Raw genomic sequence first — 22,925 nt, 5'->3', positions numbered from 1 at the left:
AAGTAATTGAGTTAAATTTATTAAACCTAATTTCTTATGTCTATCCAACTCAATATCTTTTTTACAACTCAAATTTACACATTTATCTAACTGAATGTCATATCACTCCAATTCAATTAAATGTTTTTCCATATTTATTTATTGTACTTTTGAACTCTCATATGTCTATGTTTGAGCCTGGAGTTACAATATGTACCATGCATTTAATTACTCATTAAATCTGTAACTCTGTAACTTAACCCTTGTGCTATCTTAGATGACCCCACCCTTACATTGACGTGTTCTCCCTACCATGACAAAGGTGGATAAAGGTGGAAAGATTTCATGTAATCCATGGACACCAGTGAAGATCACAAATCATTGAAGAAAAAAGGTTCAGAGCACTGTCTAGTGGGTCTAGATGACCCAACTCCCAATGGTAAAGTCCCTAAGATAGCACAAGGGTTACAGTCTTATTCCATACTGTTGTACCAGTGGTGCTAAATAGCCTCATCATCCTCTCCTTCCCTCTCACTCATGGTGCAGAAAGAATCAACCATAACAGAATAAAATAACTCTGCAAAACACAGTAAAACAGCTACACCTAAACATATTTAGACAAAAACCTACACTTGTACCCAAATCCGTCCAGACAGGCAAAGGGAATGGTATCCCACAATTCCTTGCGCTGACGATCTAACAGCAGCACCAAAGTTACACCTACTTAATTGAATTAATTTGAATGAAAGTAAAATAACTGTCTGACAACTATGTGTTATTTTTAAGCTGACTAAACACAAAAAAATATATTTATCTTAACTGAAGCAAATAATTAAGTTAGATCAATGTAAAAAAGTTTATCTCTACAACATCCATACGTGGTCTTATCACCCTCTCATGGTGGAAAAAGTATCTGAGCTTCTTCATCCACTAAATCCTCTTCAAATGGCACGTCATGCTGCTTCACCTCTCTGAAAACAAACTAACCTTCAACTAAACCTGCTCCAGACCAGGTTATGTTCAGAGCATGAGTTGCTATGGAACCTAAGCATACCCTGAAACATACCTCTTACCCTCAAACTTACTGTGGTAACTAGCATAACTTGCTTTCTGGAAAACCCCCCAGTTTTTTTATTTAGGCTAAAAACAGCATAATAATAAATAAAAGACCACTGCGATGCTTCAAAAATAGATCAAAAGATAATCAGAGTGGGACTTTAAAAAACCCCCAGCTTGATGTGATTGTAATCAGACCTGTGAAACCACAAACTTAAGTTTTAGTGCTGAATTCAGCAGGATTGGGAAGAAACCTTAATGTTGAAAGTAGAAATCTTAGACTTTATGAGCTGATTTAGGTCACCTGAACGCAGTGGCAGTTTTTATCTCAATGAGGTCACATGGTAAGTATACTCCCACTCTGAAAGCCTCCAGATGAAGCAACCCCTGAATTAGCTTGAATCAACTCCAAGAAGCAGTCCAATCCCAGGAGTCGCCTCACATGAGATCAGCACTGATGTCACCTGGAGGTCTGGAACTGAGACGGCGAGGCGGCATAGAGGTACTTCCAGATGGCGTAGTAATGTACAGCTGCTCCCATGGCGACAAACAGGTGCCAAATGGCGTGAGCGAACGGAACGATGCCGTCACTTTTGAAGAAGATCATACCAAGGCAATAGCAGGCTCCGCCGACCAGCAGCTCAAACAACCCCGACTGCTCTGACTGAAGGAGATGCATCGGGTTAATATTGTGTCGTTTTTGCTACACTCTTAAAAAAGGGGCCCCGTCTTACCATTGAGACGATAACAAGGGCGGGAAACACTCCCATCACCGTGTAGCAGATCAACTCCACGAGCTTGTACCTGTAAATGGGTAAGAGCACAAGAGCTCAGTCTGCTTTTTCATGACACTTGACAAAATGGCAGCAACATTATTTAAAAGCCAAAACAAAAGGCAGGCCTATCGCAGAGATGATGCAACAAGTTTTTTGTGTTTGAATTGATTAACAATGATAAATGTCTGTACATTATTGCTGATTTATTGATCCTCAGAGCTCTTACTGGGGGAATCCCTGCACTATCAAGAGTCAGGGTCTTACTATGTGTGCATGTGGTGCTAAAGCAGCAGGGTTGTATCAAGCCTAAAAATCTCCATAATTTCTCCATAAGTATTGAGTTTAAGGTTGGATATTACTGTAACACTACTGCATTTATTTCATTTGGATGCACAAGTTAACTGCTTCAACTTTTATAGCTAGCAGTGTAAAATAAATAAGGGTAAGAGTTTTATACAAAAAAAAACATTCTAATATTAAAATGTATTTTAAAAAAAAGACTTTCTAAATAAAATCCGAGAAAATGCTTTAGAAAAATAAATCCATGCATTTAATGAAATACATCTTCTATGTGTAGATAAAATAGATTTGACTTAATAATTCATTTTTAAATCCTGCCTTTATGCAAAGCAAATGTAAAGCAAAAAAAGTTAGAAAGAGACCTAAAATATTCTTGTAAAGTTACAATCAAAACTTTAAAGCTAGGCCAGAAGAGAATTTCTTTGATTGTGTGCGCATGCATAATCTCTCATGATTTATCTTTACACATTGGAGTCAAACATTCAATGGAATATTCATGTCTAATAAATGTCAGATCACTGACATAAAACTGTAGAAAATTACTTTTTTAAATTTACAGTCTGTATGGCCATTTTAAAGCAACATGTAACATATAATAATAAGAAAAAATAGACTTAAGGTCAACATTTAAGTATCCCACACCTGAGAAAGTCAAATTATATAACTTTTTTGCTATCAGCAATTCATAAAATTTTCTTTTTACAAAAAAACCCCCAACTTTTTTGAATATGTAGAATTGGTGCTGTGTTTAATTATGGATGTGATTCTGTAGCATAATTAAAAATAAAAGTCAAAACCAGAAATGCTTTTTCATTTTCAAAATGAAGCTGCATTTTTTGACTCAAAATTAAAATGAAAAAGTAATCCGCTAAACCGCTTTTTCTTTTTCTTCTTCGACATCGCTTATTCTGTCACTTAATTAAAATGATAAAGAAAATGGTATTTGACATTTCATTTTCAAAAGGTTCTCTGGTAAATGTGTAGCAAAATTCATTTAGAAATGTCTAATTTGACAATTAAAATGGATTAACAGAAATGCTTTTTCATTTTCAAAATGAAGCTGCATCAAAGGATTCAAAATTAAAAATCAATACTTCAAAATGCTTTTTCATTTCTACTTAAAAACAGCTTATTCTGTGTCATAATGTCAGACGCAGATGGCGCTGACGTCATCGCCCCTCCCCTCTGGAAATGCTAATTCGAATTAATTATGTGACACTATTCGCAGGGTGGATGTGAAAATGAAAATGCAATCCCCTCTTTGCAGTTTCATTTTAATTATGACACAGAATAAGCGGTTTTAAGTAGAAAATGAAAAGGCATTTTTAAGTATTGATTTTTCATTTTAATTTTGAGTCATTTGATGCAGCTTCATTTTGAAAATGAAAAAGCATTTCTGGTTTTGACTTTTATTTTTAATTATCCTACAGAATCGCTTCCATATTTTCTAAGCTAGATTTTGAAAGTTCACCAGGTTTTCCTCCGTTTCTTTTGTTTTTTCCCTGTTTTCCCTCATGCAGATGAGAGTGTTCTTTTGTTGTGCTGCTGTTACCTCCTCTTTATGCACTAAGCACAAAAAGGTGTGACACAAGCAAAAGAAAAAAGTTTTCAGAGAAGATTTTGGCTCAATAAAATGTAGATTAAAATGTATTTTAAAGTCATGGTTTGGATGTGAAAGAAGGGAAATCAGTCTTATGCAGGATGTTCTCACCGTATTTATAGCATCAGATCTTCACTAAAAACCGAAAAATGTCACTTGGCAGACTTTTGTTGTGTGTGAACTGGGAACAAACCTCTCGTGAAAGAAGAAAACGTAGGTGGTTCCAAAAGACGCCATAACCCACACCAGCCAGCGCATGTGGCACGCCCACGGACCCAGCTCCCGCAGGTTCAACCTGGAAAAACATCAACAGATGAAGATGAAGCTGTAATCAGAGCTGCAGCATGGAGGGAGTGCATCTACCCACACTCTCACACACTGAAGAGGCTGGGCTGTTTACCAAGGAGCGTAGGAAGCGGCAATGAAGAAGTAGATGACCATCCTGTCACACATGTGGAAACATTGCTCCACAGACCTGAAGAAAGTGTCTTTGTTTAACACAAATGGCATGACGTGGCTGATTTTGAGTGCATGTTGTCTGAGTTTGTGAGTACCGGAGATGGCTCTTCTTCCAGGCCACAGTGTGGAACAGGGTGGAGATGATGAAGAGCGAGCTGAGTCCCGCCCCATACACCCAGGCTGACAGGCGCTCCCACTGGTCCTCTGACCAGAAATGCAACACCAAGCTGCCGAGCAGGCTGGGAATTATCCACAACTGAAAGATGTCACACCATAAGTGAGATCAGAGAGGAAAGCGGGCACATCTGCAGGATGGACTGTAAAATCATGCACATGCATTTCCAAAAATAGTTGTGGCACATTTATTTCCTGGATAATCATTGATATCTTTTTCCTGAGTGGAGCACTTAATCTGTAATGCATGTTTAAGTGCACACTCACCGCATGCGTTGCACAGTTGGCTGCATGCTCATATTCCGTGGGCTGGTATCTCTTGTTAGAAGGAACGCGTTTGTTCATAAATCTAAAAACACATTATATATCATAAATATGAATCAGAATCCATCATCTTAACCCTAATCTGTAAAAGTTTACGTAAGATTAGAAGTTATTGTATTGTGTTATTGAAAAAGAAAAATAGCAAAAGTTATAGACTTCAAGACCTTTATTGTTTTCAACTTATCAAATTAAAGTTTGCAGGGCTTTCTATGGTTTGTGGATGCTTGAACCTAGAGTTAACTTACATACTAAGCAAACTGATAGCATGTCACAATCATGCATTTGCATGTCTGAACAGTTGCAGCAACATCCATCTTCTAAATCCGTTTTGTCCCTTTCGGGGTCACGGGGCAACTGGGGCCTATCCCGGCCACTTGTGGGCGAAGGCAGGGGACACCCTGGACAGGGCATACTCACATTCAAAATTTAAAGTCACCAATTAACCATGTTTTTGGATGGGGGGAGGAAGCCAGAGTCCCCGGAGAAAGCCCAAGCATGCACGGGGAGAACATGCAACATCTGATCCTGAATTCCTTACTTTAGAATATGTTATAAGATGGAAAAGGTTTTCACAACTTTTTTCTTCTTGTTTCCTACAACAACATTTATTTAAATGTATTTTCCCACAGTAACAAAACAATTTTTGTCTTGAAATTAAACAGAATCAAAGTTTATAGGTTTTAGGTTGTAACCACTGATTCAGATTGTTTTTAAAATAACATTAATCATATTTTGTGAGTCTTTTGAGGTAAAATCATTTGATCTAAATATTAGGACTTGGTTTGGCAGGTTTGATTGTAAGATAATAGCACTTTCCCATGTTTGTTGTGGTGAAGAGAGTTTAGCCGTGACTGTAAAGACCTTTGATGTTGACAGTCAGGAACAGTATTATTTTTTCAGTGAGTTATGAAAACCCTATTTCCTCATATTTACACTCCGCTAAACAAACAGCAGAAAAGACATTATTTCTGCAGTGGCCCCATTGACAAGCTAACAAAACAAACTTGAGAATTTTTTTTTTAATCTGCTTACATAATATATGTATGTATTTGTGTGGATGTGTTTAACATGAACATGTATTTGGTTAAGTGTTTTGATTGTATGTTTGTGGCATATTTGTCAGCTTGATGTTCAGTTTTGTTTCAATCCCTGTTTTCTTTGGATGGCCTTCAATAAGCATGATGCCTCAGCTATTGTCCCTGTTAGTTGATAGTTGTTTAAAAATACTAAGTGTCACGTTTGAAGAACCAAATAAACTTCAGGCGTTGTGGTGTCCTGAAGTCTTCTTAATCACACCCACAAGATAATAATAACCAACTAGAAAACCCTGGAACTAAAGTGAAAGGGCTTCACCTCCAACCAGGTAAATATGCATATATGCAACACAGAGACAAAAACACATTTTCAATAAAAACCAGGGCTTTTTGAAATTCAATGATCATGTGAACGTTAAACATTCATCTCTGTTTGTAAACACAAGCTGTGTTAAGTTCTATTAATAATATGATCGTTTCCAGAGCTGCTAATAAAATATATCCCCACCATCCATCTTTGCTTAGCAGCTCCAGATTATGCCTTAACTTGTTGTCAAGGCAACTGTTGCCGAGTAACAATCAGTAACCATCCAGAGGCTTCTGGAGGATTTCTGTCATGTGTACAGTGATGCTGGGATGTTCACGCACAGAAGAAACACATACGTGCACAGCTATTTGAATCTGGGACTCTAAACATAGAACAGATTGAAGAAGCGCTCGCAAGGAATGCATAATAGCTCAGGATGTAGCTCTGCATACATCAGTGATGTCACCGTTGTCATGGAAACTGCCGAGCAGGGATTGTCTTTTTCTTGACAACAGAAAACTCCTTCTCTGATTCTGTGTTGCCTCTGTAGCTGCTCCATCTCCTCTGGGATTAAATGAAAATGCAGCTTAATGGACAAAGAGAGCACTTCACACATAAACCAAAACAATACCTCTCTACTTAAAGGCTGCATGCTGTAGAGCTTGATTGCATAAGAGACCTAGATTAGGTCCTGTCTGTGCCCGTTCTTCAAATGCAGAACACACAGACAGTCAAGTCTAATTCAAGATCTACTTAAGAAATTCAAAATAAAATATACACTGATTTATTCCATAGAACAATTTAGGCAAAAAGGAAAAGAAATCACCCTGCTTTTTGAACACACTCTACAGCAGGGATGTCAAACTCATTTTCACTGAGGGCCACATCAGCATAGTGGTTGTCCTCAAAGGGCCAGATATAACGTATACATGTAACTAAATGTAATGAAAAAGAAATGTAACTACTCCTTAATGTTAAAAAAGCATTTATTTATTTATGAAAACTTTTTAAAGTGACAATTACAGTTGCATAGAAAACATATGTTTGCTTGTTACTCTTGCATAAATCCTTTTACATTTGATCCTGTCAGGTTATATGGACAGAGTTTAAGTCCTAATGTATAGTTGCCTAATCCCATATTTCAAGTCCAATTCCCCCTAAATATGAATAAATACATACCAATTTTTATTTTTTATTTTAATAAATTAAAAGCTTTTATGCTCTCGCAAGCCACATAAAATGACACGGCGGGCCATATTTGGCCCGCGGGCCATGAGTTTGACACATGTGCCCTACAATTAGCCCTTTGTGCAATTTTTGCACACTCAATAAAATGTGTGCTCTTCTCACTGCAGAAGTCCCATACCTTGTTATTGCAACAGGAAACCTGTGATAGTAGGAGGCAAATGACACAAAAGAGAGGCCTCACCATGAACTTTCTTCTCCTCTGTGTTGTCTCTCACCTAACAGCTGTTTTTAGAGTGACACTCTTTCCGAGCTATTAATTCCAACAGCCTCAGCCCAGAAACTCACTGCCCTGCCCTAAATAAAAGGCTTCCTGTGTCCAACAGCAGCTTCCCTCTGTCTGTCTCGATGACTGACTCTCCCTTTGGAGTGGGAGCGTGCGTCAGCCCCTGTCCTGGCAGGTCATTAATGGCTTTCTCCAACTGTTGGGCTAAAGGCCAAGATTAGAGACACAACCACGGACAGAGGAGAAGACTTGTGGGGAGATTGTAACAATTGTCTCAGGGTGATGGGAAAGACCAGATACATACACAGTTAGTTTTTCCTTCAATAGTGAATTATTTGTTTTTACTGCAAACTAAAGGACAGGAGTTTTAGAAACCTCACCAGTTTCATTAACATGTAGTTTTTCATTGTTTACATTTTTTGTATAAATATATGATGTTATACAGTATTTTACATGTTTGTGTTTTGGATTAAAGAGAAACATCAAGGACCCATTCCAATGAAAATGGTCTTTTTTGGTGTTTGTAACATGTTCTTGTAGAATTTTTCACATGATGGACATTTATAAAATTAAACTTAAAAATGCATTTCTTGTGAATCTGGAGCAGATGAAAAAATGCTGCTTGAAAAAGCTTGTAGTTGTCATGTAAAATCTGCAATCGGTGATGGATTTGATTCATCCACTTGCAGACGAATAGATCCATGTACGTCTTTGTTTTCCTCGTCTGAGCTTGAATCTGGTTTAAAACTAAATAGCTGGATTGGTCCAGTACTGCTCAATATTTTTGTTGCACCAGTAATGTTAGGTTGAGGTTGTGAAGAGCTGTAAACTAGTGGGAGAAAGTGTAAACAAAAGGGTGATGGGGAATGGGGGCAGGCTCACTCTGCACTAACAGTCCCACCCACAACTCAGAGTAGAACTTCTAATGAACTCCTGCTGCTCTGCAGAAACTATGTCCTGGAAACCAACATAAGTGTTAAGATTTGGCTAAAAACTGCATCTTCATAATTAAAAAAACAAAGACCGGGAACGATTTAAAAATCAATTCAAAGATAGTCGGAGTGGGATTTTAAACAAACTTACACATATATACTTGTTTGCAGACATCAGGCCTTTTAAGTTAGCCAGCCTGCTCTTATCATACGTTTCATATATTTTTAGGGTTCCTTGAGCTGCTTCCTGCCTGACCTTCTAAAAAGTAAAATAATTTTATCAGTTGTGGTCAGTTGCAATATTTACTTGATATTTTCCTCCACCTTCTTACTGTTCACCTATTTATTTCAATAACACAGTTACTAACCTGTATTACTTTTGTTCTATGACATATGCTCGAGGTTTCTTCCTAAACTTTCATAGTTTTCCTCTCCATTGTTGCTGTTCAATACAGCAAAAGCCTTCCATCTAATCTGGTGGTCACTTAAATAGGTAAGACATTTTGGTCTTTAGGAATGATATTGGATTAACCGTAAAAATCATCTAGTTTGATTCGTTCCCAGTTTTTTTTTTTTTATAGAATTTAACTAAATGTATCAAATCAAATGTTACTGTAAATACATATTTATTTTCCCTTTTTATATATATATATATATATATATATATATATATATATATATATATATATATATATATATATATATATATATATATATAAAGTAAATAATTTCTTTTTATTATTTTGTGTGCAATGACTATAATAGAATTCATTTTGAGAATTCTCCCTGTCAAATACAGACAGCTGGTGTGCAAAAGAAGTGGTATTACGCTTATTAGGAATATTTAAAACACATCATATTAGGAACCAAAGAATGTGTCAGCAGGATTTACATCCAGGAAATAGGTATACATGCTCTTTAAAAAAAAAGGTTGTTTTTCATTTATTTTGATGCAAAGGAAATCAAACCAAAAAATAAATAATTGCATTTTAAGTATCAAAACTAAAAACAAAGTTTTGCAGTACGTTGTTTGATGCAGCAAAAAACATTAAAAAAAAATGTGGTAAATTGATTTCTCTTTTTCTAAAGTATTCTCTCAGCTTTTATAGAAAATATAAAACATTGAAGCAAACCATAAAAATAACAAAGAGGGAGACCTGGATGAAAGTAGAAATATTTGATAGCAATGTGAAAAAACAAATACAAGAAATCATTAAACTGCCAAACATAAATCTGAAAATACATAAAGCCAGTTGTTTCAATGGTTTTTATTTTTGAAATTGCTTAAAATGATAGATTAGACACACCATAAGGAAGAGGAGGACTGGAAGACGTTTCGCGTTTGTATTGTCTGATTGTGTCTGCACAAATAGCTGTTTGTGGCCACAAATGAGCTTTGTATTAACAGTCTGTGCACAGAAGTTAGCATTTTGTGCACCAAATTAGCATTTTGAGTGCACAAGTTAGCATTTTGTGGGCATATGTTAGCGTTTTTTACACATATAGCATTTTGTGCACCCTATTAGTATTTTGTGTGCACAAGTTATCATTTTGTGCATACAAATTATTATTTCGTATGCAAAAATTAGCATGGTATTAACATTCTGTGCACAAAAGTTAACCTTACGTGCACGCAAATTAACATTTTGTTTACTTAAGTTAGTATTTTGAGTGAACAAATTGAAATTTTGTGCACGCGACTTAAGGTTTTTTCGGGCTTAAGTTAGCATTTTGTGCACATAAGTTGGTTTATTGCGTTCAAAAAATGCTAATTTGCTGCAACAAATTAGCAATTTATGCACACAAAATAGTAATTTGAATGCCCAAAATACCAATCTATGCATTCACAATGCTAGTTTTAGAGAACTTTTTAAAAATGTCTTGTCCAGGGCTCCGTAGCAGGTAATTGAAAATGTTGAGGGAAAGGCTCACTCATGTCTGCAGCAGCCAGAAAACAAGGATGCTTTTCTCTATTTTACCTGTAGTTTCTATATCTGCCCTGTAACAATCAGAGAGAGGGAAGCTCCTACCTGTCAAGATTCATTTACAGTGGAAATAAGCAACAGTTGACAGCGGACAGGCGGTGCGGCTGAAAGCCTGGATCCTCTGTGAGTGACCGCGGGGATCAAATTACTTCCGCTCGGCGGGCTGAAATGGCTTCACAACGTCACCGACATCCTCCTGCTCTCGGTACCAGTAGCTCTGAGACGCGGACGGATCCCGTCTCAACACAGGGTTCCGCTCCATCGGAAGTGTGGGCGTCGTGGATGAGTCTGTTCAGGGATTCAGAGCACGCGCTCGCTCCCTCGCTCTCTTCTCTCTATTTCTCTCTCTCTCTCTCTCTTGCCGCCGGCGAACTTCCACATCACGACTCCATATATTAAAGATGCATCATGATGTCATTGAGCAATTTTTAATAAGACTGCACTACATTATGCCATAATAATACAAATATAGATTAAAAACAATGTTTATGTTTCTAAAGCAACTCATAAACAAGCTTAGAGGAAGTAATGACATTCAGTGTTGCCACATTGATTTTTTAGCCCGAAAAGGCATCTAAAAACCATTCATGTCACATTGTGTCGCTTAGTTTTGAGCCTGGGATTCATATATTAAATTATTACAAATTTCCGGTTAAAAAAAAAAGGGGAAGCAACAGGGGAATGCCACTTTTGCGAGGACGCCATGCTTATGCCTTCAAAATCTGCAACTTCTAATTCCAATTTTTCCCGCCAAGTAGATGCTGAATGATTCTCAAGAGGTTATGAGGATATAGATTATAATCTGAAGGAGGAGTTTAAATTTGTACCTGGGTCTGAAGGTTATTATTATTATTATTTTCATTTATTTATTTGAAAATTCAAGATAGTGTTTTCTTTACATGGTCATAGGCCAACAAAACTTTGGTCGTGGTTGTAGACTTAGCCTTGTAGCATCCTTCCTTCCTTTCACTTTCGGCTTTTCCCATCAGGGGTCGCCACAGCGAATCAACCTCCCCTTCGAGGATAAATTGCATGGTTAACTTGGCAATGTTTTACGCCGGATGCCCTTCCTGACGCAACCCTCTCAATTTTATCCGGGCTTGGGACCGGCACAGAAGTAGAGAAGGGAATAGGGAGCAGCCCGGATTCGAACCCTGGTTTCACGGACGGAAGGTGCCTGAAACCAGCAATTCATGAAGATTATTTGAACACGTTTTTTTCCCCCCATATTGTGTGGAAAATGTGAACAATTGCCATGTACACTTGGCCACAAAAGGCTACGAAGCCGTAGATCCTGTAGCCATCCTATAATACAGTGAGGCAAAGAAGTATTTGAAAACCCTGTGATCTTGCAAGTTCTCTCTTAGAAATCATGGAGGGGTCGGAAATTTTCATCTTAGGTGCATGTCCACAGTGAGAGACATAAATCTAAACAAAACATCTGTATATCACATTGCATTATTTTGAAATTATTTCTTTGCACGTTACTGTTGCAAATAAGTATTTGAACACCTGAGAAAATCATTGTGATGTCCAAGGTACAGTAGTCTTTGTTTGCGATTACACAGGTCAAACGTTTCCTGTAGTTTTCACCAAATTGGCACACACTGTAGGAGGGATTTTGGGCCACTCCTCCACACAGATCTTCTATAGATCCTTCAAATTTCTGGGCTAAGAAACACTGAGTTTGAACTCCCCTCAAAAGATTTTCTGTTGGGTTGAGGTCTGGAGACTGGCTAGGCCACTCCAGAACCTTGATATGCTTCTTACAGAGCCACTCCTTGGTTCTCCTGACTGTGTGCTTTGGGTCATTTTCATGTTGAAAGAACCAACCATGACCCATCTTCAATGCTCAAACTGAAGGAAAGAAGTTGTTTCCCAAGATCCCCCCCCCCACACACACACACACATGTACTCTCTCGCTGTGATAAAAGGACAAAAAGGATGCAATGCAGAAACCTGGCTTTGTACTATGGTTGGGGAAATGATGTTTTTAGGACATGTCCACATCAGTGACACCCCGCCCAGGTTCAGACAAAGAGCCGGACCTGAGACATTCCATCGCAGCGACCCCGCTCACTGGGAAGGGGCCATCCCCGATATGGAGGATCCATCGGAGGGAAAGTGGAATTACAGCTAAAATGTAAAAGGAGTAAAATAAAAGATCAAATAAATTTAAAAAATAATTTCAGAACTTCCTTTGAATATTCTGGAGACGTGCATTCTGGATTTGTTAGTTGAACTATTTTTTTGTGCCCCATAAGAGATTGTGGTCCCATTCATTTTTTGATGATTTCACCTAACGTGATGCAATTTTTCCCCCCTTTTTTGTTTGTGTGCGTGAGGGGTCATTCACTGTTACAACAATCTGGTCCTTGCAGTCCAGGACTGCTGTAGGACATAATAGATGAACCATGCTAAATGCAACTGAAGGTACAATCCAAGCTAAGAGGAGTGTATGGACAGAAACGTTTACCTAAAATCTACAAATGAAAGCTTTATTTAGTTCAGGAAAAAAACTCACTGTTACAGTTTTTATGCGACTAAATTAATTTTTTTCTTTCTCTTTGTTCTCAATATGCTGTCTTTTAGTTTTATTGCAGACGTGGAAACAGGTCTTTAGAGGTTCTGTTGGCCAGTAACAGCCTAACAAGAACAAAAATCTCTGGCTGAATTTTAAAAACCAATAAAGCACCTTCATGTTTAAATCTATAGGACAACATCATTAGGAGCGCTGGGGCAGCAATTTGTCCTGTCCTGCTTTGCTGTCTGTGATTTAACCCTTGAGCTATCTTAGATGACCCCACCCTTACGTTGACATGTTCTCCCTACCATGACAAAGGTGGATAAAGGTGGAAAGATTTCATGTAATCCATGGACACCAGTCAGGTTCACAAATTATTGAAGAAGAAAGGTTCAGCGCACTGTCTATTGGGTCTGGATGACCCCACACCCAATGTTAAAGTGCCTAGGATAGCACAAGGGTTTCACGTGAGCGCACGCCAGTGGACATTGTGGTATCACTGCTTGGATATCACTGCCAGTAAGCAGAAGGTGTCTTCTCAGTGACCTACCTGGCCATTTTAACAGCAACTTTTATCACACACATCCCTTACCCCATCACACCATACACTCAAACACACACACATTACACAAGGAAGAGGGGGTGGGGGGCACTGATCTTCTGTTCCCTACCTCATCCCTAGTGGGGGAACCCAACCATCAGCAATTATGACCAGGGGCCTCATTTATAAAACTTTGCGTAGGATTTGCGTCAGAAGTGGCGTACGGATCAAACATAGGAGGTGCGTACGCACAGAAATATTCGGATTTATAAAACCGTGCGCACGCACATCCTACGCATCTTTCCCTTAATAAATCACAACCAATTCTAAATGCAGCGCAGCTTTTGCGGCTACATGACACGCCCTTAGTTGCCCATAAATAGTCCGTGAAACGCCCACAAATGAATATTCATGGCTTGCTAAATCATGGCAAACACAGAGGGGAAATCAAAAAAACGTAACTTCACTCAATGTGAAGTAGAAGTTATCGTTGGCGAGGTGGAAAAGAGGAGAAAAATGTTGTTTGGAGGGCACAGTGTGGGCATTACTAATGCCAAAAAGGCACGTGAGCGGCAAACGGTGGCAGACGCATAAATGCTGTAGCCTCACAACCTCGGACCGTGGCCGAAATAAAAAAGAAATGAAAGAAATGATCGGACATCAAAGTTGAGGCAAAAAACGTCTAGCGCTGCATCGGCAGAGTGTGTCTGCCACGGGTGGGGGACAGGGGACACCGGAGCTGACCCCTCTTGATGAGAGACTGGCGGCTATTATTGGGGAATCCCTATTAAGTCCCCCTTATCGGCGTCCCCCTCCGCCTCAGTCACCTGACTGAGACGGAGGGGACGCCGACGCGCCAGGGTCAGGGTGACACAGGTAAGAGAAATAATTAAAATGAATGCAGTCAAGTCACATGTATGCAGTCCACACAATTACAGATTATTAATATAGAACAATTTTATTTTAGTTGCTGGGTGTTCCAGCGGGGCCAGTGGTTACGATGCTGCAGCTGAGCAGCCGTCTGGCCCCAGCGTCTCCACGGCACGCGGCTCTCAACCCTCCAGCAGTGGGCGCGTCCTCACCGATGCAGTCCTTGAAATGCAGAGGGAAGTCAGTAGTTCAATCAGAGAGGTGGCCAAGGAGTTGGGCGAAATCAAGACCGCCCTGACTGAAATAAACTGCACGATGAGGGAATTCTTAAATAAATAATTTTTTCCACACCTCTTTTTCTTTACAAGCGACGCATCACTTCCAAACGCTGGCACACAGCAGCAGCATTTGGCTCAAATGCGTGGGGATGGGGTTCAGGGTCGGGGCCAACACAGCAATCGGCGCCAGGGGGTAGAGGCACGTTTTTAAGCTGTGCCACATTGTGTAGCACAGCACATGCCAGCACGATTTGGCACACACTGTCACTTTCACGTGTTTCTTCCATCTGCCGACGGTGTCGCCGTTTCTCATTTCACCCGTTTTTGTGCGTACGCCTGGGTCAGAGCTTGCGTGGAGGACCGCACATTTTCCCGTCAAGTTTGCTTTTTATAAATCTCAACTATTGCGTAGAGAGTGGCGTACGCCTTCTTTTGTGCGTACGCAACGTTTATAAATGAGGCCCCAGGGGCCTCATTTATAAAACTTTGCGTAGGATTTGCGTCAGAAGTGGCGTACGGATCAAACATAGGACGTGCGTACGCACAGAAATATTCGGATTTATAAAACCGTGCGCACGCACATCTTACGCATCTTTCCCTTTATAAATCACAACCGATTCTAAATGCAGCGCAGCTTTTGCGGCTACATGACACGCCCATAGTTGCCCATAAATAGTCCGTGAAACGCCCACAAATTAATATTCATGGCTTGCTAAATCATGGCAAACACAGAGGGGAAATCAAAAAAACGTAACTTCACTCAATGTGAAGTAGAATTTATCGTTGGCGAGGTGGAAAAGAGGAGAAAAGTGTTGTTTGGAGGGCACAGTGTGGGCATTACTAATGCCAAAAAGGCACGTGAGCGGCAAACGGTGGCAGACGCCGAAAATGCTGTAGCCTCACAACCTCGGACGTGGCCGAAATAAAAAAGAAATGAAAGAAATGATCGGACATCAAAGTCGAGGCAAAAAAAACGTCTAGCACTGCATCGGCAGAGTGTGTCCGCCACGTGGGGGGGTGGGGGGGGGACCGGAGCTGACCCCTCTTGATGAGAAACTGGCCGCTATTATTGGGGAATCCCTATTAAGTCCCCCTTATCGGCGTCCTCCTCCGCCTCAGTCACCTGACTGAGACGGATGGGACGCCGACGCGCCAGGGTCAGGGTGACACAGGTAAGAGAAATAATTAAAATGAATGCAGTCAAGTCACATGTATGCAGGCTACACAATTACAGATTATTAATATAGAACAATTTTATTTTAGTTGCTGGGTGTTCCAGCGGGCCCAGTGGCTACGATGCTGCAGCTGAGCAGCCGTCTGGCCCCAGCGTCTCCACGGCACGCGGCTCTCAACCCTCCAGCAGTGGACGCGTCCTCACCGATGCAGTCCTTGAAATGCAGAGGGAAGTCAGTAGTTCAATCAGAGAGGTGGCCAAGGAGTTGGGCGAAATCAAGATCGCCCTGACTGAAATAAACTGCACGATGAGGGAATTCTTAAATAAATAATATTTTCAACACCTCTTTTTCTTTACAAGCGACGCATCACTTCCAAACGCTGGCGCACAGCAGCAGCAAATGGCTCAAATGCGTGGGGATGGGGTTCAGGGTCGGGGCCAACACAGCAATCAGCGCCAGGGGGTAGAGGCACGTTTTTAAGCTGTGCCACATTGTGTAGCACAGCACATGCCAGCACGATTTGGCACACACTGTCACTTTCACGTGTTTCTTCCATCTGCTGACGGTGTCGCCATTTCTCATTTCACCCGTTTTTGTGCGTACGCCTGGGTCAGAGCTTGCGTGGAGGACCGCACATTTTCCCGTCAAGTTTGCTTTTTATAAATCTCAACTATTGCGTAGAGAGTGGCGTACGCCTTCTTTTGTGCATACGCAACGTTTATAAATGAGGCCCCAGGTCCTCTCTCTACGAAGGGAATTGGTTCACTGAGCTCCTTGGCTAAACCATTTAACTCTTGTTTAATACATGTGGGATGTTAAATGTTTAACAGGATTGTAAACATTAAATTTATCCAACTGCAATGAAATCCAAAAAACTCAAAACAACAACAAAGTTGTCATTCAATACACTGACAAGGAAAAAACTCTCAAAGATTATGTCATGATGGTTGTAATGAGTGGGTTGGTCCAGAACTTTATTAGCAAGTTGAAAGCAGCAGAAAAATGAACAGGATACAAATAAAAACATCAGTTGAAGCTCAAATTCATATATGGATGAGAGCAGTTTATTCTCTTAGTGCTCATCAGTGATTCAAACACTGTGAATAGTCAAGATTATTGATGGAATATCCTTGTCATGTAAAAGTAAAAAAAAAAGCATTTACATGCATCACAAAAAGCAAAATTCCTCACTGCCACCACTGAGTGAGTCCACACACTCATCCAGCATCAATGTCCGTCATCTGAGATACTTTGAGGATGTGACGGCAGCTGTGTCAGAGCTCAGAGACAAACTACAGGACATTCTGAGAGAGGAACAGACAAACATCTCACTGACAGCCACTCATGTGGATGTTTGATCCTCTTTTCAGAAAGTCCTGTTTTCAGGCAGTGGGCCTTTGAATTCATGAGATGACAGCAGCTGCAGAAAACAAAGGAACGCTGCTTTGCTGCCATCTACTGGGGAAGAGAATGAACCAGGATTCTAATATTTTTTCTACCAATGGGCCAGAAGGTGAACTAAGGAAACGTGTTTAGAAAATGATTATCATTCCCACGTCTGGGAACAACATTTTGAATACATAACAATTTTTAATAAGTTGAAAGTTCACAATATATCTTGCAGTTTCTTTGTCACAAGCCAAAAATGCTAAATGTAATATAAAGAAAAGAAAATCCAGTGGTGCTGGTTTCATTTGTTTTATCAAAATTCACTTCAGCAACTTCAGCAATCACAAATCTCTCACCAATTGACACTTACACATACAACATCCTAAAAATCCTAAAGTATTAGTACCCTGACATTTGATACAAAACACTTTTTCTTTGTAATCCATGGTCTACGTCGTAACAGAATTGCTTCTAATTTTTTCACAGAGTTAACAGTTGCAGGGTTTCTGTTCCTTCATTTGTAGATGATGTTGCATGGTTTTTTCAGATGTTTATTCATCCCCATCACTGTCAGAAATAACAATCCCTTGTATAGAGCCATTTTAAAAGTATTTACCCCATTGGATGTTTGTCCCTTTTGTTGCTTTCATAAATCCTTCATCTTCTGAACCAGCTTTGTCCCTTTCAGGGTCACAGGGCTGCTGGAGCCTATCCCAGCCACTTATGGTTGCCAGGCCACACAAATCACTCACTTAGGGTTCAATTTAGAGTAACCAATTAACCTATAAAGCATGTTTTTGGACGGTGGGAGGAAGTCTGAGTCCCTGGAGAAAACCCATGCACACAGAAAGGTCCCCCCATGGTGTTCTGTTAAAGTACCTGGTGGGGCCTTCTTGCTGTGAGGCAAGAACACTTGACCTACCACCCTGTAACTCGATTCATAAATCACTCGTGGTCAATAAAATTTGTCTTTCCTCGTACAAAAAATTACTGGAAAAAAAACTTCAATGTCAGTGTAAAAACAGGATTCTACAAAGTAATGTCAATTAAACAAAAATATAAAATAAAATATAATTGTTTGCATAATTATTCACCCCCCTTCAAGTCAGTATTTTGTAAAAGCACCTTTGGCTACAATCACAGCACTGAGTCTGTGTGGTTAAGTCTCAACCGGGCAGCAGTTGCTACATACACAGTCTCTCCCGTCTCAGCTGCTTAAAAGTAGTCGAAGGGGGACTTAGTTGCTTCTCTCACAAATCTCCTGCTAGCACCGTTACTCAGTTTATGAGTGTGGCCTGATCAGATTCACACATGTGCCTTATTCCTTTCCACTTACTGATGATTAATTTCACTGAACTCCGAGGGATGTTCAACGCAGTGGAATTCTCTTTTGTATCCATCCCCTGACTTGTTCCTTTCATCAACCCTTTCTCTGAGTTTCTTGAATGTTCTTCATGGTGAAATGGTAGCCAGGAATGCCGCTCCACCAGTGTCCGGACCTTATAAAACACCATAGACTGGTGTTGGTATGGTTGCCCTCTTGTGTTGTTTTTTGGTTTTGTTTTTGACAGGTTAGCCGTGGTCTCTGCCTGATTGATCACAGCTGCCTGCAATTATCCTGCTTCCTATTTAAATTCTGTTCTTTCTGTGTTTTGTGTTGGAGTGTCCTCTATGCTGGATCATTTGTTTGGACTCTCAAGTAAATCCTTAAAACTTGATGAACATGTTTGAGTCTTCCTGCTCCTGGGTTTATCTTCTCTGACCAACTGGACCAGGTGTTTTAAACTTTGACACTTGGGACACACCCACACCACTCAGGCAATCTTCATTTCACTAATTGTGAGACTATTGGCACTAATTTGATGGACTTCTATTGAATTAGAACATGTAATTTAAAATTGGGTGAACAATTATGCAAATAATTATATTTCACATTTTATTTTTGTTTAATTGACATTACTTTGTAGAATTCTGTTTTTACATTGACATTGAAGATTTTTTTTCTAGTAAATTTTTGTGTGATGAAAGACCATTTTTACTGATCATGAGTGATTTATGAAAGCAACAAAAGGGACAAACATCCAAGGGGGTGAATACTTTTGCAAGGCACTGGACCCCTTGAAGATTCACACAGTGTTGGCACTTATTACACAAGTGGTTCTAGAACAGTTGTCTACATCACATTTGCCTTGCTTGGATCTGCAGTGATTCAAACCAGTTTGAGGAGCAGGAGTGTTAGTCATCCAGATCACTTCTAATTCTCCATCCTCAAAGTGCCATCCACTACAAATGGATGAGAGAGCACACATGATAGATTTCAGACAATTTCTCATTACTGCTGCTTTCCTCATTGCTGCTTGGTCATTTGTGTTGGTGTAATCATACGTATGTTGGAGGGAATGATAGTTCTGGCAGAGCAGAAGATGTTTGGCAGAATGTTGCATGGCTTTCGTCATTTAACGCGTCCTGCAGATGATTGGCCATACACGTGGCAAGCATATTTGCTAAGAATTTTAAAGATGAACTGATCCAGCTTAAAACTTTTACCCAAATTTGCAAATGCAGTGCGATTTTTCTCATTTTCACAAGCAACAGTGAAAAACTTTTTTTCATCCTTGCAATGAAAAGCACTTGTAGTCACAACCTGAAAATGTATGAAGCCCAATAAGGGCTAAACATAGACTGATACTAAGAGCTGGGGTCACCTTGGATAAATCTATGATCCTTATTCTGTTGGCAACTCTTGTGTGAAGTACAACCTACAGGGTAGATCTTTCTCCAGACTTAAAGCAATGACTGCCACATCAGTATCAGGGTAGGAGAGTCATATACTGTAAGCCTCTTCAGCCATAATTGCTACATTATTAAAAGTCCTTGTGTCCTCAGGGGTTTGCCAATCAGCTTTCTCTCCTGTCTGCTTTCAGTGTCACTTTCTGCTGTTGTTTCTGTGCCTGATGGTTGAGGTAGCCTGTGCATGAGCTTATCTGCTGTAAGTGTCTCCACAAAATCCCTCGCTCAGGGAGCGAAACACTAGCTGAGGGAAATCAAGGGTAATAAATGTAATTGACCTCCCAATGACAACAAAGTCTATTCTATTCTATTCTATTCTATTCTATTATTGTGTATTAGTGATTTAGCTGAAGCAAGGACATTTTGGTTATTTCACTACCTGTAGTTTGCAGCATCACCATTCTCATTCTTTTTCACGAAACTGATGGAGTTTCTTTTCAGCTGATTCATCCTCAGCACCAGCTCAGTGGCCTTATGGAGGAGTGTCGGTCCTGGGTCGTAAGTTTAAATCCAGGTCGAGTCATACCAAAGACTCTAAAAAATGCCTCCCTGCTTGACACTCAGCATTAAGGGGTTGGATACTTAAACCACCAAATAGTTTCCAGAGTGTGGCCGTGTCTGCAGCTCACTGCTCCCCCAGGGGATGGGTGAAATGCGGGGAACAAATTTCACACACCTAGGTGTGTGACAGATAATGGGATTTGGACTTTGATTTACAGCTATTCTTTGGCTGATAAACTGCTCACAGAAGATCTTGACATCAAAGACTGATTCATTTCTGGAACTCGGATATAACCCATGACCAGAGGCGGTCCTAGTTAGTTTGACGCCCTGACCGAAACGCTGGACGGCTTCCCACCCCCCATCCTCCCATCCCCCCGCCCACACCAACACCTCCCCCCTTCCAGCCCTGCCCCAACAACTCAAAGGCTGCATACATAAGAACAAAATAACAAAAAACAAAATACATTGTGTATTTTACTTAATTAATCTTAAAAGTATGATATACATTTTATATTTATATTATATATACTGTTAAAATTGAATTCACAATTGAGATATAGTATGTAAGTTAGTTCACACTTAACACGCATCAGTTTGTGTTTTCTTTTTGAAGGCTGGATGGTTCTGGTTACATTTGCCACTTTTTTTTTTCTTAAGCTGAATACAACCCTGACACAAGTTATGAATGAATGAATTCCAGTCACGTACCTTGGGTTCATGAATGAACATCAATGGAAAATAAAGGACATATTTTTCTGCTTTATGTGCTTAAGTGTCACATAAAACTTAAAAAAAAAGACAACTAATTGTGTACATTGCATCTGAATCATTAAATGTATATGATTACAGCACAAGAGCTAAAAATGAAATCTACCAATAAGTCAATTAACAAGACTGGTCTAATTAAACTTTCATTAGCCATGTGGCAAAATGAGCCACTTTGACTCCTTAAACAGTAAATTCGGTCTTATTTGGTGTCTAGCAAGTGTTAATTTTGGACAGTGCCTGCATTCCTTTTTCCTTGGAGTGTTTTTTCTTTCTCCTCTCTTCTCTTCTTTTCTTTCTAAACTGGGCACCTGATGTTTCCTTTGATCTTTTTCCATTTTCCACAACCCTGAATAGACTTTTCGGTCTGTCAAACATCTGAAATTTATATGTTTTAAAAAGAAATCCCTTACAGATACATTTTCAATTTGATAACAACAAAAATCCATAACTTCAAGGATTATGGTGTGTATGTGTATTTAGGATGAGTGTTTACCTCAAGTCTTTTGTTAAATCTTGAACCGTTCACAGACCAGGCAGCAATAAAAAAGCTGTTCACTGTCAGAGAATCCTTTTTTAGTTCATTAAAAAACGTACTTGTGTTTGTTCGGAACTAAATGAGTTGACAACATTTCAGTGGAGTGAAAAGAGTTTGGTTTTCTTTTATTATTCTTTACTTTTAGATCACATGTAAACGTGTCATTGCAATGTATTGTCTAAATGCATTGAGCCATTTTAAAGATGTAAAAAAGAGAAGTCAAGCTTGCTGTAGATCTGCAATGATGGGAAGGATCGACCCATGTTTCTACAGGAAAAAACATTAACTTTAGCTTTTATTTTAGGCTCATGTCCACCAATGTGAGTATAAAACTCAGGTGACTGCTGGACAGGTGCTTCAAGATAAGTCAGGAAGCTGTCACTCAGGTCTAAACAGTCCCTTTCCTTAAAGTCAGCTTGCTCCTGTCTTCCTGTGTAGAAAAGGAAAACTTCTGTCTGTTTTACAGTCATATCCTCGGGGCCCTGAAATACAGAAATGGGAGCAACATGGGAGTTGGGCAGAACTTAGCCCCCGTTTTCCTGAGACATCCAACATCTCCTCCACACACCTCAGGCTCATATGCATGTAGCACCACAGCCTTCACCTTCTCATAGTCCAGACTTGCAGTGGTTGGCAAGGATGCCAGTGCGTCCTGTGCCCTCCCAGTAAGGACTCTCTGCAGCAAAAGTGGCCAAACGGTTTTAGGCTACTGCAACACCTCAGCAGCATGCCCAAACAAAGCAACTGAACACGCTAATATGTAGGGGCTTAACCAATAAACAAGAGAGGGAGATAAAAAATTGAGAAAGGAAGTAGTAAACAACAAGAAACCAAGAAAAATCATGTCTAAAGATGTGCAAACAAATTCACACAAATGAGCAAAAAGGCTCAAACAAAGTGTCAGTACGAGGCCCAAAGAAAAACACCCCCAAACAATGTACTGACACAAAAATGCTCATACCAGCAACCAAAAACCCCAAGACAGGAGACAAGGGCAACTCAAGCTGCATAAAGACAGACATCCAAATAAGTACCAGCATTGCCAAAATCACATATGAGCCCCTAAATATGCTACGACCCCAACAGGCAACCCTGTCTCGAGTCTTGGGGAAACACGAAAAGGGGGGCATAACATATGAAAACTGGAGACCAAA

At 39.8% G+C, this 22,925-nt stretch overlaps 1 protein-coding gene across 1 annotated transcript; it reads right to left on the bottom strand.

Moving 5' to 3' along the window:
• Positions 1–448: 448 nt before the first annotated feature.
• LOC101164530 (monocyte to macrophage differentiation factor 2) lies at positions 449–10,747 on the bottom strand. The gene is made up of 7 exons (XM_004085316.5): positions 10,443–10,747; positions 4,612–4,693; positions 4,266–4,426; positions 4,112–4,186; positions 3,905–4,006; positions 1,770–1,839; positions 449–1,699 (listed from the first exon to the last, which is right to left on the bottom strand). The coding sequence occupies exons 1-7, from the start codon at positions 10,454–10,456 to the stop codon at positions 1,496–1,498; spliced, it is 708 nt and encodes a 235-aa protein (XP_004085364.2). The 5' UTR covers positions 10,457–10,747; the 3' UTR covers positions 449–1,495.
• Positions 10,748–22,925: the final 12,178 nt, after the last annotated feature.

Source organism: Oryzias latipes, chromosome 1, assembly GCF_053564925.1.
Source record: "Oryzias latipes strain Hd-rR chromosome 1, Olatipes_Hd-rR_3.1".
In the NCBI taxonomy this organism is placed as follows: Eukaryota; Metazoa; Chordata; class Actinopteri; order Beloniformes; family Adrianichthyidae; genus Oryzias; species Oryzias latipes.
The sequence above is the reverse complement of the archived record's forward strand: the minus strand, read 5'-3'. Positions and strand labels throughout refer to the sequence as shown.